Source organism: Rhipicephalus microplus, chromosome 3 (assembly GCF_043290135.1).
Source record: "Rhipicephalus microplus isolate Deutch F79 chromosome 3, USDA_Rmic, whole genome shotgun sequence".
NCBI classification, from domain to species: domain Eukaryota; kingdom Metazoa; phylum Arthropoda; class Arachnida; order Ixodida; family Ixodidae; genus Rhipicephalus; species Rhipicephalus microplus.
In genome coordinates this window covers 66,341,539-66,359,160 of record NC_134702.1, presented here as the reverse complement: position 1 = coordinate 66,359,160, position 17,622 = coordinate 66,341,539, and the positions used below count along the sequence as shown (strand labels likewise).

Here is a 17,622-nt window from a genome sequence, read left to right as displayed (position 1 = left end):
CGTTTTTTCACTGCTATGACAGGCTGCTGTGTGCCATTGTGTACTAGTTCACACGCGAAAGGCTAGTTGATATTACCTTAATCTGGCTCAATCTGGACAGTTTTAACGTGACAATGCTCCAACATTTAACAGGCTAGCAATCTCAACTGAATTCAAACTCACTTGCTCATTATTAGCTTAATATGAATTAGCTTAATCTAAATTGTCCTGTTGTGGCGATACTCGGTCATCCAACTGGCTAGGAAATTTTAGCTTATTCAAAATTGATAGTTGAATATTCGGATTACCTTAACTATGCTTAATCAAATTTAATCAGATTGGCTTAATGTGATCATACGCAGTCACCCAAACGGCTAGTTCTTTTTTTCAGATTTACACTACAATTACATCGAAGAAGACCCCCTATAAATTCCTGGGCATTATTATCTGTTAGATCTCATTAATGTTGCGTCCAACAAAGGAAGCAAGCTTCTAATTGTAAACTTCTTTCTGTCATTTTCAATTCACCCAAAATTGACTGGTTCATGATTAGCTTAACCCGGATCGTAGTCATGCTTAATCTGATAGAACATCGCTAAGTCAGGTCTCATCTACCTCATGGCTATGTCACCTCACTTTGGACCGGATTATCATGTTTCAACATAAGCTCCAGTAAGCTTACTTAATCGCACTTGACAGGTATCTATGAGTATATATTGGTATCGACAAGTGCTAAACTGGCTTGTCCAAGCTCATTAGGCTGCGATGTGCTAGCTTTACCAGGCTTTTTCTGAGCATAGCTTGGTTTAATCCCGTGGGTTAGTTGATATCAACGCGATTAAATCAATATTGATTTGTATTGCTTACTATTGATTGTTTTGAATACGCTTATTCAGCATAAGATATGATTAACTGGTCTTGATCAAACTTATCTATAAGCTTATCGATAAGGTAGCCGGAGCATCTATTCACTCAGCATGAAATAACGCAAAACTTAACATCCTTTTTGTTAAAGCACCTTCACACGGCCATCATGCGATGCAGCTCTAGCGAGACAAGCAAGGATTTATTTAACAGCACGCTCTCTGACAGTGATTCAAAAATGCACGACCACATGCTGGACAAGTCAACAACTAACCTCGCATATCTTGGTGCTGTCGGTCGGATGCCAGTGGTCGCGCTTCACTTGTGCTTCCTTCTATTTTTCTTCGCTCGCTTTTTCCAGGTAAGCTAAACATCCACTGGCCTTTAGAGCTTGAACTAGTACACAGTAGCACACAGCAGCCTGTCATAGCGGTAAAAGAACGGATCTCAGTGCGTCAAGAGCAATGTGTTAAACAGCACCGTTCCCACGCTTGCCTCTGTGCGCCACCCGACACTTTTGAACCAATATGGCCGCCAGGCGGCAAGGAGTATTTCAAAAGGTGTCTCCACCCTGGAAGCGGAGGCGCGCGCGCACATCGAGGCCCCATAGTTTTCTCTCTTGTGCAAAGCCGTGGTACAGTGTACTAGACCTGGTACACTCTAGCTGCGGCAAGCGCCAGCGTCAACTCCGCCACCAGTGTAAGCGTTAGCGCCCGCTTCTTCGCATCTACACATTGTTCTCTTAAGTGGAAGATGGTGTAATGTTTGTTATACGTTACTAATATCATCGCTAACCTCTGCGTAAAACTCGGGCATTACGCCGATGACTGCGTGTTATATGAAGAAATAAGAGAAGGAGACTAGCTTAGCTTCAAAGGCGATTTTAATAAGGTTTCTTATTGGTGTAAGGAATGCCAAATGTACGTTAATTAAAAACAGTACTGTTCTTTTCAAGGAGCATATAATATCATCCGCACCAACAACACGTCTATTGGCATATAAAACACTCGTCCCTCTACTTTTAAAATATGCTACAAGGATACGTGACTCATTCAGTTCACTAATCACCGATATTGCAAAACTGGAAAGCTCACAAAAACAAACTATTAGTTTCATTTATACTATACGTATGGCCAAACCTCAATCAATAACTTCATATCAAAAGCGGAGTATGTGCCATAATTAACCGAAGTTTGTGTCGTCTAAAATTATGTTTTGACTAATGAATGGTAACAAAACATAACACGTATCACCTTCTCACATATTCAACAGGTTACGATACCAGGCACAGACACTCACTAGCTGCAAACTGCACGTGTCAACTGTTTCAAGAGTTCTTTTTTTTTCTTTTTCCTATGACGATGGTGAATCGGAACAAACAGTCTTATGAAACCGTGACATAGCATTCACTATTGAAATTTGAGTCACACTATCAATAGCTAACGACTTCGGAATCGCAGTCGATGACCACAGAAGAGAACGATCCTTCTTGAGCGAAAGCCGCGCCTTCGAAGCATGCTCAATGATTGTCCAACTGGGGACTTGCGAAAATGGCCAGACCTTTCAGCCCTCGTCTCGACCGCCGAAGAGAGCAGACGTGTTTTTCGGTCGGTCCCCGACCGGTTTTCCTGGAGGAGCACGCGAGCCTCTAGTGAGGCGCCGTACCTTACGGGCGCTTCCATGCTTCCATTTTTTTTTTCTCCCCCAGTTTTTTATTTTGATAGCTTTTGCGCACACCCGTGCGCCGTTTTAATTTTTTCTTCCCTCCCTTGTCCTATTGAGCCATTTCTTGTCTCAAGCCCTGTTCAGGGCTATCAAGATATTGAGGAAATGTAGAGCCCTCTCATCTCCCCTTAGTTCTTTTTTTTTAATCTGTAATGACCTCGCCTAGTACGGCCCATCGCCTCTACCAGTAATGACGGGCACCCCTTCTAAGGACGCTCCTGACGAGATCACCCTCTGCGCGAGCCTGCATGCTACCGCAACGAGCCGCCCCAGCTCACCCAAACAATCGCCTGCGGCCCCGATGATTACCCGGGCTCGTAAACTGAAGGCTGCTGCCAATCGTCTTCAAAAGCACTCATCTACCAGCACCCCAACTTCTCGGCCCCATGTACGAAGGATCGGGAAACTGTTGCCACCACGCCGGCGTCAGGCACCAACAATCAAGGCCGCCACCACGAAAAGCGCGAAGCTAACGGCCGCAGCCGAGGAGGCCGCCGCCGCCATTTCCTTAGTACCACAGCCTTCCCAACTCCATCTTGTACCCACACTACAAGAGGGAAGCAAGGCTGAGCTGCAGGACTACCAAGAATCGGTCGCATCAACACCGGCAGACAGCGAGGAACAGGCCAGCACCAATTCCTCCTCGCCCACATCATCCTCCTCTTGGGAGCACAACACGCCTCCGTCCTCCTCTCCGTCCCTGTCGCCCTCCCCAAAGGGTCTGGCCCTTTTCAGAACCGGAATCTGCGCTGACGGACCAGGCCGCCAACGAGCAACACAACAGGCGTCGTTTGCAGCTCCCCCCAAGCGAGCGCGCGCTCACTCTGCGCCGCCGGCAACCACTTTCTGCCCTTGCCTGCTGGCTGGGCAAGCCTGCCGCGCCGGGCGTCAAGAAGACCTGTTCGGAGAGGGGTGTGCACGTAGTGCTGTCTCTCCCCTTTTTCCAGGCGAAGGAACGCGCATGACCTCTACTGGAAGGGCAACCGAGGCAACATTGGAGTCTCTTGCGCAAGCGGGAGCCTCCCAGACCGCCACAGGAAATCCCACCCTCCTCGAGCCTTCCCCACCTTCTTCCGGTCACGCAACCCGTCCGACCCGTCCTCCAGAGAGAGCGGCCTCTCCGGTGTCTGATGGGGTGGTTTGTTTACCTCCCACCTCCTCGCCACAACAACAGCACTCTCCTCCACTCTCCCGCTCAAAGGAGAGCACGGGCGCGTCGTCTGCTACGGCCGCAGCTCCTCCGAACTCTGCCGCTAGCACCGCGCCACACCCTCCTTCTGCTTTCGGCCCCATGCGCCCACTGACGGTGGACGCCTCTACCGAAGCAGATTATGAAGAGGCCCGACGCAAGCATCAGCAGAAAAACGGATTTCCGTGCCAGGCATCAACAGCTACAAATGCCCCTTCCAGTAGGCAGCCAGCCAGTGCAGCTTCCCCAAGCAAGGGAAAGGGGCCCCGCCAGAAACCAGGTCGCCGCCAGCACCAACTCGATATTATCGAACACCTGGTCGCGAATGAGCCCCGCCGCACCTCTGCCACCATCCTCTACCGCCCCAAGGGCAGGAAGAACAACTTCCTCTCCCTCAGCCGCGACGCAATTGCAGCACAGCTCTCGAAGGTGCCCGGCACGAAGCGTGTGCGCATTAACTTCAGCGGCAACGTTGTTGCGGTTGACACCACACCCGGAGCTGACACCTCCGCTCTCCTGGCAGTGGAAAGCATCGGGAATGTGGCTGTCAACGCCAAGACCGCCAACAAAGGAACCTGTACCGGCGTACTTCACGGCGTTGACGCGGCTTTTGACGAGGAGGTCCTCAAAAACAACATAGAGAGCTCTGCTCCCATCCTCTCTTGTGCCCGTACCGGACGCAATGTCCTTCTCCGATTTGTGGGTAACGCACCGCCACCTGAGGTGGCGTTATTTAAGCAGACCCGCCCTGTACGTTGTCGTCGTCGCCGCCCTCTCCAGTGCGCTGGCTGTGGCGCTTTCGGACACACTCATGCGACGTGCACCAGCTCCCCACGCTGTTCGCGCTGTGGCGGCGACCACGCCCGCGCCGACTGCGTTGCACCCGGCCCCAAGTGCCTACACTGCGGCGGCCCACATCCCGCCACCGAGCCCCGATGCCCTCGCTGGCAACACGAGAGGAAGGTGCTAGAAATCATGGCCTCTGCGGACCCGCCCCTCTCTCGTCGTGAGGCCGAGAGGAACCTTAAGAGCGAGGGAAAAGCCGTGCCTGCTCGAGCACCGTGCACTGGTATTTCCTCGGTAGTGCAACCGGGCCGGACGTACAGCGCGGTTGTTTCGCCCCCGGCCGCCGAACCCTCGGCCCCCGACTGCGAGGTGCAAAAGGACATGGTGATTAGTGCCCTGGCCGCTGCCGTGCAGGCCCTCATCGGGACAATACCGCAATCCGGCCCTGTGTTCGAGCTGTGCAACGCGGCCCTGGCCGCCCACGCTGCCCTCAATCAACATGGCTAGCGGCAAGGTGTTTCGGCCGCGGATTCTTCAATGGAACGTTCGTTCCCTCCGCTGCCGTCACGCCGAGCTGTCTACCCAACTCCTCCGACGCGAGTACGACGTCTTGCTGCTGCAGGAAACCTACGCTCGCGTCGGAACACTCAACCTACCTGGTTTTGTCGGCTATCACAGCACCACGCAGTGCGAACTTGAAGAGTGTAGCGCAGTCCGGTGCAGCACTCCCTCGCATCCTCCCGGCACGTCGCGGGCTTCGGTTTATGTGCGCGCCGACCTCCCTCACGCTGCAGTGGACATCGAGGACATTCTCTGTGACACCCTCGAGGCCGTCGCCCTGACTGTGCGCATCGGGAGCACGGACACCAGTGTCGCTAGCGTGTACGTGCGCACATCGAACTACTCGGCACGCTGGGACACCCAATTCGTGTGCCGCCTCGCAGACCGCCTAAATCGCGACGCGGTCATCGGTGGCGACTTTAACTCTCACCACACCTCGTGGGGCAGTGGCGTGACGAACCACCGTGGGCGCGACCTTCTCGATGCCGTGCAAAAGGCCGGACTGCTCGTTATAAACACGGGTAGCTGTACTCTCGCGCGCCGTGGTGTGTCCGACAGTGCCATCGACCTGACTCTCGTGGGTGGTACGTGTAAATACGAGTGGCAACGTGCACCGGACTCTCAGGGCTCCGACCACTACCCCATCGTGGTCACACACCCCTCAGCTTACATCAGGTACACTCGGACCTACAGTGTTGTGAAGTGGACTCGCTTCAGAGAACTGTGTGCTAGAGTGCCAGTCTCTGCAGACTTCTTCACCGCGCTGGCCGAGTGTCACGACGCAGCTACCACCCACTGCACCGTGCCTGCGGGCACCCCCGCACCAGACATCAGCCTCCTCAACCTTCGCGCCGCGCGTCGCAGGGCGCAGATTGTGGCGGTGCGCTCGCAGAAGGCGGAACATTGGCGTGCCTATAACTGTATTGACGCGGTGTGCCGCAGGCACGCCAGACGCCGTCGCAACCAGAGCTGGGGGAGCCTCTGCTCGTCACTAGATGACCCTCAGAACCACGCCCAAGCCTGGCGCATTTTCGCTGCCGTTCTTCGCACCAGAGAGCCTCGCTGCCCGGTTCTCTGTGTTGCTGTTGCAATGAAGATCGCCACGCAGGAATTGGCTGAGCTGCTGGCAGACAAGTTTGCCCCTCCTGCTTGCCCACAGCCTCCACAGGGACTACCACCTGTGCCTGCACTCAACAGGCCTGAGCTCTTCGCTCCCGAGCGGTACTTTCCCACCGAGGGCATTCTGCTAGAGATCCGCGCATTGTGCACGGAGGAGTTTACTCTCAGCGAGCTGACCGCAGTGCTCAACAACCGCACGAAGCGGTCTGCCCCGGGAGTGGACGGCCTCACCTACCAGGTGCTCCGCAACATTGACCCCTCCACGCGGCCCCGGTTGCTGGAGGCCTACAACGAAGTGTGGCGCACAAGTCAGGTGCCTCCTGGCTGGAAAGAGGCGCTCGTGGTGCCCATCCTGAAGCCACGGAAGCCGGCCACGGAGCTTTCATCCTACCGGCCAGTGTCACTTACCTCGGCCGCAGGGAAAGTCATGGAAGCCATGGCATTGCGACGCCTTCGCTGGATTGCCACCGCAACCAACGCATTCCCTCCCGAACAGAGCGGATTTCGCCCAAGGCGCTGTACGTTCGACTCACTGGCCGACGTGATCGCCACCCTCGAGGAGGCCAAGTACCGCGGCGATTACGGCATCCTCGTGCTGCTCGACGTGAGAAGTGCGTTTGACTGTTTGCCCCACGCATCGATTTTGGACGCACTTCGTGACCTCGGTGTGTGCGGGCGGATGTTTGACTACCTGGAGAGCTTCTTGGGCGACCGCACTCTTCGCGTTCGTGTTGGCTCCACAATCAGCGGTCCCCACTCCGTCACCGCAGGCGTACCCCAGGGCAGCATACTGAGCCCTTTTCTGTTCAATCTGGCTCTTGCCAAGCTGCCCGACTACATCCCGTGCAACACGGCGTGTGAAGTGCATGTGGCGATTTACGCCGATGACATTGCGCTGTTTGCCTGCGGCCCCGGTCGCCACCGGGCAGCCCTTCTCGAGTCCCTCCAGGTGGCCATCGACGCGGTTGACGCATTCCTGAACGGGGTTGGACTGGCGCTCGCCGCCTCCAAGACGGAGGCACTGCTCGTCCACCCGCGAGCGTCGACACGCCGCTCCACGCCTCGGCTCTCACTCCGGGGCCTCCCCATCGAGTGGAGCACGAAGGTGCGCTACTTGGGGGTGACCATAGACCACCGGCTCAGCTGGCGACCGGCCGTCAACGATCTGCGGACGAGCAACCGCAAGGTACTCGGCGCCGCACGCAGTCTCCTCGCGCGAGGGCACGGCTGCACCCCTGCCCTTGCCCTGCGAGTCTACAACGCAGTCGCATCGGCACGCGTGATCTACACTGCAGCAGTGGCTTCGTTGAGTGCTTGCCAGCTAGCTGCCTTGGACACGGACCATCGCAACGCCGTGCGGGAGTACTACGGACTTCCCCAAACCTCCCAGGTGGGCCCCACGCTCGCCGAAGCGGGGGAAACTCCCATCTCCCTGCGGGTGACCCAGCGGACACTAAATCATGTACTGCGGCTGAAAACCACAAGGCAGGGGCAGCTCCTTGTGAACAGGCTATATGCTCTACCTCACTCATTTATGGGGCAGCGGGCGAGTGAGCTCTTGACGGTTGTGCCAGACATGCAGTACCCCAGCTGGCTGGCTATCCCACCCTACCGCCACACCCCTCTGGTGATCACCAAGACCATTGGCGGCATCAAAGCGAAGGCGCGCACCCCGCTGGCAGCGATGCAGCAGGAGTGCTCCGCCCTCCTTCACGAACAGCTGAACGGCCGGCTGCTTGTTTACGTCGACGGGTCAGTGCTTCGCGACGGCTCCGCGGCCGCCGCCTGCGTTGTGCCATCAGTCGGCGCGGTTCTCAAGTGCCGCCTCCCCTCCCTCGCCTCCTCCACTGTGGCGGAACTCGTCGCTATAAATTTGGCAGCCGATTTCCTCAGTGAGCGGGCACCCATGAGCGCTGCAGCCATCATCTGCGACTCCCGGGCGGCCTTGGCCGCGATCTCGCGCGAGGAAGACGGCAGCCTCCTTGCGCAGAGAGTTGCCCGGAAGCTGCACGCCGTGCAGCAAACGGGGTGCGACCTTTCGCTGCACTGGGTGCCTTCGCACATCGGAATACCCGGCAACGAGGCGGCCGACTGTGCCGCGAGGGATGCGCACGACCCCGACACCGGCGTCACCAACTTCGTGTGCTCCGCGGATGCCGGCCGTCTCCTCACCGCCCGCTACGTGCGCGAGCGTCATCCCGACCCTCGCGTAGCAGCTGGAAAGCCGCCGCGGCGGCTCCCTCTCAAGGGACTCCCAAGACGAGACCGCGGTTTCCTTCTCCGTCTCCGCACCGGAGACAACTACACCGCCGAGCGAAAACATCGGCACTCCGGGCGTGGCAGTCCATACTGCATGGACTGCGGCGACCTGGAGACTCTGGACCACCTTTTGCTTCATTGCCCGGCTGGTGACGCGAGCAGACAGGTGATGCTCGCAACGTACGGAGCTCTCGGCCTGCCTCGGACAACAACTGAGCACCTCTTGTTCCCGAACAGTGGCCGCGCGCATATCAAGCGTGCCCTTTCAGCGCTGCTCGACTTTGTAGACGGAAGCGGACTGCGTGAGCGAATTTAGAGAATTCGCGCCCCGTGATTTCGGTAGACGATCTGTGCGTCCCCCCCTTCCTTTGCTCGCTCTCTCCTTTCTCTTTCCTCTCTTCGCTCAAGTCTATTATCCCCCATTCCCCTTCCCATGTGAACCACTGCTGAGGTGTCGCACTTAGCTGCAGACAGTTGCGGGGTTCACTTTTCTTTTCTTTTCCAATTTTAAGAACCACTTCCCCCCCCCCCCCCCAGACCTTTCAAACACCGGCCGTCAAGTTTAGCTTGGTGGTCTCCAAGTGGGCCTGGCCAAGAGGCATTCATATGCTCGCGTGTATTGTGGGCCTAATAAGGTTGTTTCTCTGACTCACTCATACATACAGGAGGGAGCTTTCTTTTTTTTTTTTTGTCTGGCTGAGATTTTTCGTATTCTTTTTTTTATAATCTGTTCATTTGAAAACTGTCGGAATGACGTCGCTTGCCTTTTTGTTCCTGTGTGTGAAGTGACTCACTGTTTTTCCGTATGCTGTTTTTTTTTCCTTTTTATGCACCAACGTTTGTACGACGCTGCCAAGATCATGTAAAAATTCAGTATCTATAAAAATAAAAAATAAATGAATAAATAAATTGGCACTGGCTCCGCCGCGGTGGTGTAGTGGCTAAGACACTCGGCTGCTGAACCGCAGATCGCAGGATCGAATCCCGGCTGCGACAGCTGCATTTTCGATAGGGGCAAAAACGCCGTAGGCCCGTGTGCTCAGATGTGGGTGCACGTCAAAGAACCCCAGGTGGTCGAACTTTCCGGAGCCCTCCACTACGGCGTCTCTCTTAATCATGCGGTGGTTTTGGGACGTTAAACCCCACATATCAATAGATAGGCACTGATTTAGCTTTACCTACGAATAAGTGGCATAAATTTTGTTTGAAAGTTTAGCTCAAAAATTTATCTGCTTTATGTCATAGATAGACAGATATATAAAAGAGCTTTATTGAAGTCCTGAAGGGATTCCACCGCCATTTCGTAAGAGGTGGATCACGGGCCGCTTCCACATACAAGTGGAGAGGCATAGCCTCACCGCCGTATAGTGAGCCTTCTGGGCAGCTTTGAGTTGTAGTAAAACCGAGCTTTTTATCATTACAATAAAATTTTTCTTCAAAGAATTGTTAATTATTTCCCTCCGAAGCACTTCCAGAGCATACGTCTTAAATCACTGCGATCTTTACAGTCTGCCCAAGGGGCTGAAATGTTGAGGTAATGTCTTACTAGAAAGGCTGCGGTATGTTTCCGCGTCACTGGTAAAGATCTGCTGATTAATTTTTGCGAGCCGACTAACACGCTTTTGGGTATTTGCCAAAAATATAAACAGGATGATGGTAGTTTTCACCTTGCTTAACGTGCTTATCAATTGCACTGTTTCTTCTTGTCCTTGTTCAGGTGCGCCAGAGGAAGAAAAGAGTGTTCATGTCCCCAGTGAGCTGTCGACTGCAGTACACAAGCCAGAGAGTCCATCATCACCCATTGAAGTTTCGGAAGAGATAAGGCCAGAAACATCGCTGCTTCAAGGAAGTGTATCGGTAACACTAAAGGACTCGAAAACAGGGGAATATGAGACTGTCGTTCCTGTATCACATATTTCACAGTCGTCCCTGGCAGACGACACCCTCTTAAAGCTTTCTGAGGAGAGAGTGCCTGGCTTACAGTCGGCTTTTGATACAAGTTCTGCCAAAGGATCAGGTTCTTCGCCTGTCGCACTGAAAGAAAGTGCAAGTCACCCAGATGTGCGAACTATCAGGGACACGGAAGAACCTGGAAGTACAACTGACCTCAAGGATGCAATCGTAAAAGGCGTTGTTTGCGACTCACGTCTTTCTTCTGTACCAGAAGGAACAAAAGCACGTGAAGAAGCACCATACGTTGAAGCAGATGGGAAAGAAACAACTTCTAGAAGTTCACCGTCACTGGTCCATCCAGAGCACGAACCCTATGTGCCGGAAGCACCGTGGATACACCATCGCGATTCTCAAGATGCTCGATCGTCGGAAATTTTGGATCAGCCGATGAAGGATCCGAAAGCGATGTGCCCAACATCTCTTGATGCACCAGAGCTGGCGCACATGCAGCAGAGAGTGTCTATTGATTATGACAGCTCAATTACTTCCGTTTCTGATATTGAGTTCGCGGTCGAGGCCAAAGGCTTTACAATAGAAGCACCTGATGTCTCTTCCCACGATTATTCAAAGACCGAAGAAGGTCACGAAGGCGAAAAATGCAGGTCTCGTCCCTCCAGTCCTGAAAGCCCGCCTCAGTCCCCTGTCAAAAGGATTGCCGTCGAGCACCCTCGTGCATTTAAAAGAGCTCGCACCACGTCAGACTCCAAGCACCCCATATCTACACAGGGGTCCTCAGAAGCCGACATATCCAGCGAAGACGAGGACAGTACACGCAAGGCTATCGCTCCTTCTCACACGCATATCTCTAGTGGTGGTGTAGGGGTGCCAACATACATCCCACATTCAGAGCTCTGCTCACTACCACAGGATATTCATCCTGTGAAAGATCAACAGATTGAGTATTTCGCGAAAGGCAGCGCTGATTGCGTAGTACCACGAGGGGCAGATCACCACTATTCTCGAGAATCGCCATCTGGAGGTCACCCAGGAAGCTTTTCTTCCTCTGAAAAGACTGAGAACTTGTGTGTTGCACATGACCGAACACCATCAGAAGAACCTTATCAGCCTAGTGACGATATCGCTATCGACGATAAAAACAAGGAAGAAGATTCAGGGGTACCTCTATTGCCTCCACGCCATGCACCAGACTTCACTTCCCCCGTTAGTCAGCGTGGTATAGTGCAGACACCCTTATCACCACTTGAACTAGGTAAAACAGAAATATCAGGGGACAGAGACGCGCGGCTTGGTGAGACAAGCAGCATTCAGTTGAAGAGGCCTTCCATCGAGAGTGAAACGACTTCTTCTAGTGATGACGCAGGTTCTAGTCGTAGGTCCCTTACTTCGTCCAAAGAGAGTGATTTAATGCGTGAATACAGTAAACACCTCGAAACTTCACCTACTGCTAGGTTTAGTGTTGACTCCGCATGCAGTGTGACATCAGAAGAACGAAGTTACACAGAACTGGAGAAACCCTACCAGAAAGAAGATAGCAGAGAGAGCTTTTCCAGCACAGCAAGAGAATACCCTGACGATTCTTCAAGGTCGGGAAGTTTGTACAGTGACTCCACAGTAGAGCCTTCCAGCACCCGTGATCACCAAGAATCAATATCACCACACGTCAGTTTAGACCAAATCGAATCAGCCTCCAGCGTCCACGAATTACCTCCTGTGAAGCCAGAGAGGCCCACTGAAATCGGAAAGATGGAGCAAGAGCCTTCAACTTACACTGCCCTTTTGTGTGAGAAGGTTAGCACTGTACCAGCCCCGCTTGGTGATGAAAACGCGACAAGGACATCAGAGGGTTACACCTCACCTGCAGCCAAAATTATTATGACCGAAGACAAGCAATCAGTCCCCGATGTAGCTCACTGGCATGGCATAGCTTCGGGCCTCTTTGCTGCCTTGAAAACAGAGCTCTGCGTTATAGATTCTCCTTCTATGGAAAATGTCTTGGACCAGACGGGCAAGGATGTTCGTGGTACAACAGAGCAGGTCATTTTCGACACGTCGACGAAGCCTTCCGAAAAACATTGCGAGCTTGACTTGAGTGAAAGAATTATTTCTGAAAATGAAAAGGAAACACTTAAAGAACAAGCGCACTGGAGCGATGGGAAAGCGGGAGCTGCAGTTGAAAAGGAAACACAAGAAACTACTTCTTTGACGGAACATGATAAAAGTCATCCCGGGCGCAAGGTCTCTGGAGAGGTTACACCTGTCAAGGCGCTGAGGTTTCAGCTAGGAGAAGATTCTTCAATAGAACCGCTAGCTGACCCTACTGACGCCTCAGCCCTCATCTCGTCATCAGATGCCGATCAAAGCCTGTCAAAAGAAGTGTTTGAAAGAAAAGTTCGCCTAGAGAAATTTCTTGAAGCTGAATTTCTCGAAGCCATGGCAACAGATGAAGAGGACGAGTCATCACGCGCGTCTGTGAAGCAATCCATAGTCTCGACTTCTAGTTCCTCGCATCAGAAAGACGGCCATAAGGTCGCTGAATCAAAAGATGACAAAACTGAAGGTGATGTCACACTGGCATCCGCGCTTTCCTCGGGACTTCCAACAGAGCTTGTGTGTATAGCACAGTCGTCTGTAGATTTGCCGAAAGACATCACTCATATCACCAAATGTATCGACTCACAAGAGCGGGTATCACCTCCTCAGGCTTCTCCAGAGGAAGCAGCAAGGCAAGATGAACCAGCAGCCGTGGCTGCCGGGCTCGCGTCGGGCCTTTCTGTCGAGTTGGTGTGTATGGTTGAGTCTGAAGAACTGTGCTCCGAGATAAAGCGCGCAGAAGAGGAAGCTATTCATCACGTTATAGAGAAGAAATCTGACTACGCAGTAGATGACGATGGCGTCACCATGCAAGCATACATTGAGCGGCGACTCAGTGACAGCGACCACTTCACAGACGAGAAGCAACGTGCTAGCCCTTCGTCCGAAACAGTTAGAGCTTCGCTAGAAGGTATACCGACTCCTGAACGAACGACCAGTAAAAGCTTTGACGAGCTTCACTTGAACGGCACGTCAGACTCACCACTTAGCGTCGGTCTTGTAGCTGGCCTCGCGGCTGGACTTGCCACAGAGCTAGTGTGCATGCCGCAATCTGCTGAAGAGCTTTGCATTGATGCTCCAGAATCAAGGTGGCCGCCGGCACAAGGTTCCCGCGTCGAAATCATGCCGCCAGAAATGACAGCTTCTATTTACGAAGAGCTACCTGAGCTTATAGAGGAGACACCATGCTCGAACACCAATGTTGAGAGCATGGATCGAGGTACGCCTACTTCGCCTGTGTTACACCGAACCGGCCAGATACCTGTACAGCGCGAAGTAATTACGACCGTCACCTCTCGACGAGTTGTTTACCAAAACGATGGTCCCCCAGGCACCTGGACCACATCAACTTTTTCGGAACCATCTCAAGGCGAAACAGAGGATGACTCTCGACATACAACCGTTACTTACGTCTATAGGACCTACACGTCTGCTGACGATGATAACAAAGATGATACACTTATGGCTTCTGGTACCCTGCCTTCTCGTCAAGGCGAAGATGGTCTTCCATTTGAGATTCTGCGCTCTGCTGCACAAAGGCACGCTCGTGAGGAAGATGGGCGTGATGATGGTGATCACGTTACTGAAACATCGTCCAGGAGCTACGTCTACACAGTTTCGTCGGATCATGGGGATCCTGAAACGTTTATTCGTCATACGGATGGCACACAAACATTGCATGATCCAGATTCATCTATTCACAGTATCGCCATGGACGAAGTAGCTCGCATAACTGAAATGGCGGCCGCTGCAGTGTCACAATCTCCAAATGGTTGGACGGTTGTCCATCGGTCGGCTGACTCATCATCCCAACGTCCGCTTGAGTTGACCCGTCCTTCGGAGTTGTCGGAGAGAAGGAACGGACATGTCACGCACGTGACAGAGACTCGGCAAATTGTGTATCACCCGAGCAGCAGCGCCGAAATACGCTTCCCGATGGCGTCGTCCACCGAGGAAACGTGTCTTCCTCCTGAAGGTAGCGACCCGAAGACAATCTTGGAGTTCATGGCAGCTCAGACAAAGCAGGCGGCTAAGGAGATGTTAGAGGAGCAGCCGCTGTACGAGGAAGATGAAGAGGGCGCCCAGGAGCAGAGTTCGCTAAGCGACGCTAGCCCCTTAGTGGAGGAACCTGTGTTTGGCAAGACCCTGCAACCGGACTACCCTGAACTCGTCGAATTGTCGGCCGGAAACACGCCGTCGGAACCGCCGAGTCCACACTCCGCTGTGCATGACAACCGGGCCAGGCACAACGGGGAACCCATCGGCACCACCGCTTCCGTCCAGCGATTGGTGGTCGTCGAGGAGACGATGCCCACGTCCACACTATCGGGCGAGAGTGAGACGCGTCGGGTCGTCAGCTACGTTGAAGAGCCCACCACCGTCGTGCGGGAAGAGTGGGTGCTGGAAGGCGGCCACGGCGAAGCGTCGCACGTCATCTCGCAGTCGTCCATGTTCCAGCACGAAGTACTCACCCGGGAAGGGTTGACGTCGGCTGGCATCACGTCGTCGCTGGCCTCTACTGGCGACGATGCCATCTGCTCCGCGGCGCACCATCACCCGGAACATGGCCTCGGGACAGCTGGCGACGCCGACCAGCGAAGCTCTCTGAAGGCATCCGTGGCATCGACACATCACGAGCAGCAGCGGATCGATGCAGAGGCTTTAAGTCGAACTGAAGCAACCCAGGATACCGTCAGAGAGCTACAGGCTACTTCATCCGAGCGGCAGGCAAACGGTCGGCACGATGGTGACGCTGCTGCGCCTTTCGACATTCGGGACTGGGGTAAACCGCTTGGCCTTCCCGTTCCGCCTGATCCTTCGTCCAAGTCATCTAAGACCAAGAAATCTGGAGCGGCAGTGGCATCTCGCGGCGCTTCCGATGTCGTGTACGTCGACCTGACCTACGTTCCCCACCACGGCGACCCGGGCTATTGCGACGTCGAGTTCTTCAGCCGCGTGCGAGCTCGCTATTACGTGCTCAGTGGTACAAATCCTAGCCAGCAGGTTCTCGACGCCCTGCTAGAGGCCAAGCGCGGCTGGGGAGAGCCGGACGTCCCGGTCACCGTCATTCCAACCTACGAGACTGATGCGCTTTGCTATTGGATTGCACACAATCAGAAGGCCCTCGAAGAGCACCACATTGACGTGGCTCCCTCGGCTTCGCGATGCACCATCAACCTTCAGGACCACGAGTCGTCCTGCGCCGCATACCGACTGGAGTTCTGAACATTAGTAGCCGTCTTTTTTACACACTTACATCCAAAGTATTCGCTGTTACGTCCAGCTTTCTGCTGGAGGGCAGCACCGCAGGCCCTCTGCCCTACTGCTATTTGGTAGCGGTAGAGTATCTGTCCAATCAAGCATTTTTTTTTTTTGTCCGTTTCCTTTCTTACACTGTTCAGACCTATGTGCGTTTTCGCGGTGACGGTTTTCAATCGTCGGGCAGGAACACGAGAGGTCCTTTGCCCTCTTTCGGCCGCGAGCTTTCGAAGCGCTAGATCTCTGAACGTGTTCGGCGTCGTGTTAGTGATGTGCCCTATGGACCGAGAGACTGCTTTGTCGTGCTGAAGAAAAAAAGGTTCACTTCTGCTCAACGACTGGAAATTGTCATTGTTTGGCTTACTCTTTTAGTAACAAACTGATTACATTATATGTTCTTGAGTTGTTTCATAATGTACGAGTAGAAAATTGAACCTGGATGACCGCGAGCGCGCGATATAGGCATAGTGCACTTAGGCGCTTTTATCTCAACGTGCGGTCTCACGCGAAGTGGTTTCGATCTGATTGATTCATCTCTTCGTTCCTGTTCATTTTCTTTTTAGTTATGAACGCTAATTTACCTACTGGATACCTTTCTTCCTGCCTTAAAAGAATGTTTGAATTCCAGTAGCGTCTCCTAGTTTCCTTCCAATAAGCAGAGTCTACTTAGAGGTTACGCGTTCCGCAACTTCGGCATTGTGCAACAGCAACAACTAATCCCATAGGTTTCAACACATCTCTAATAGCTTAGGTCCCGTCTACAGCAATGATTTTAGGGCGTTCAAGCGTGGTACGCTTTGAGAGCTCCTCTTGGACTGTTACGCTCTGTAATCTCTTTGTAGTCCCTCTCCAAATATTCTTGTTTTCTGTGATATTATTCTTGTTTTCTCTTCTTCGACCTTGTGAAATATTCCCACTGCGGCAAGATAAACTTATTATTCTACACGAATCTTTTTTTTTCTTCTCTCGTCGTTACGTCCAATCCAAATTTTATTCATGAGTCGTTATTCATTATTTCGCACCCGATCGCGTGCGGTGTGTGTATGTCTTAGCGATTCCCAACCTCAGGAGTAAACGTAGAGTCTTTTCGACTGTATCCTCAAGGAACCTTAGGAGAGATCTTCGTCATTTTCTTACTTTATTTGTTGTTGTTGTTGTTTTTTACGTTTACCATATTATGCACACACCTATCTTACATTCTACTAAAAACGACGTGAAGCCTAACTTCGATCTCTCTCGTGCACCTCGGAGTAGTCTATAAAGCCCCCCGCTGTCGTAGTCCTTTGCAGCTGCGTTCCCCGAACAGAATGAACGCTTGTGCTGATAGTATGACGTCCCTTTTCTCGAGCCAACAGAGACTCGGTGGTGCGTCAATGAGGCTTCCATGAGGGTACGAGGTTATTTACATTTACGTACACACGCCACACACTGATATACATAAGATACGTGTACAGTATAAGGAGAGTCGGTTCGACACATGCAATACAAATACGTTCACACTCACACAATTGTGACTATCTCGACTTCTCGCACAGATGTCACCGTGTATACTACTAGAAGTCACAAAAAATAAAAATAGGAAGAATTAGACGTTATAAGAATCGATGCAAGAGATAATAGCGTACGTGTGAGTCAGACAGCGGGGAAGGATAAACTGATGGAGCCAACATTTTACTCCCTTCTTGCAAAGTGTGAAAGGTAGCTTTCGTCGGGAGACTCTTCTTTTCTTTTCATGTCCCTTGAGTAAAAACATGGAAGAGCGAGAGAGAAAGGGAGAAGCCAGGGTACAGGAAAAAACTTCTCATTCTTCTTTCTTTGCTTTTTGAATGAAGTATCTTTTTTTTTTCTGTAGGGTCCTTGTAATACGCCAAACAGAT

General features: G+C 52.7%; 1 protein-coding gene across 1 annotated transcript in view; it reads left to right on the top strand.

Moving 5' to 3' along the window:
• The window catches only part of LOC119174302 (uncharacterized), a 167,854-nt gene extending 151,774 nt beyond the window's left edge, over positions 1-16,080 (top strand). The window contains exon 5 of the mRNA XM_037425156.2: positions 10,200-16,080. Within this exon, the coding sequence (XP_037281053.2) occupies positions 10,200-15,712 (5,513 nt within the window). The 3' untranslated portion in view covers positions 15,713-16,080. The remainder of the gene's footprint in view (positions 1-10,199) is intronic.
• The last annotated feature ends 1,542 nt before the right edge of the window (positions 16,081-17,622 follow it).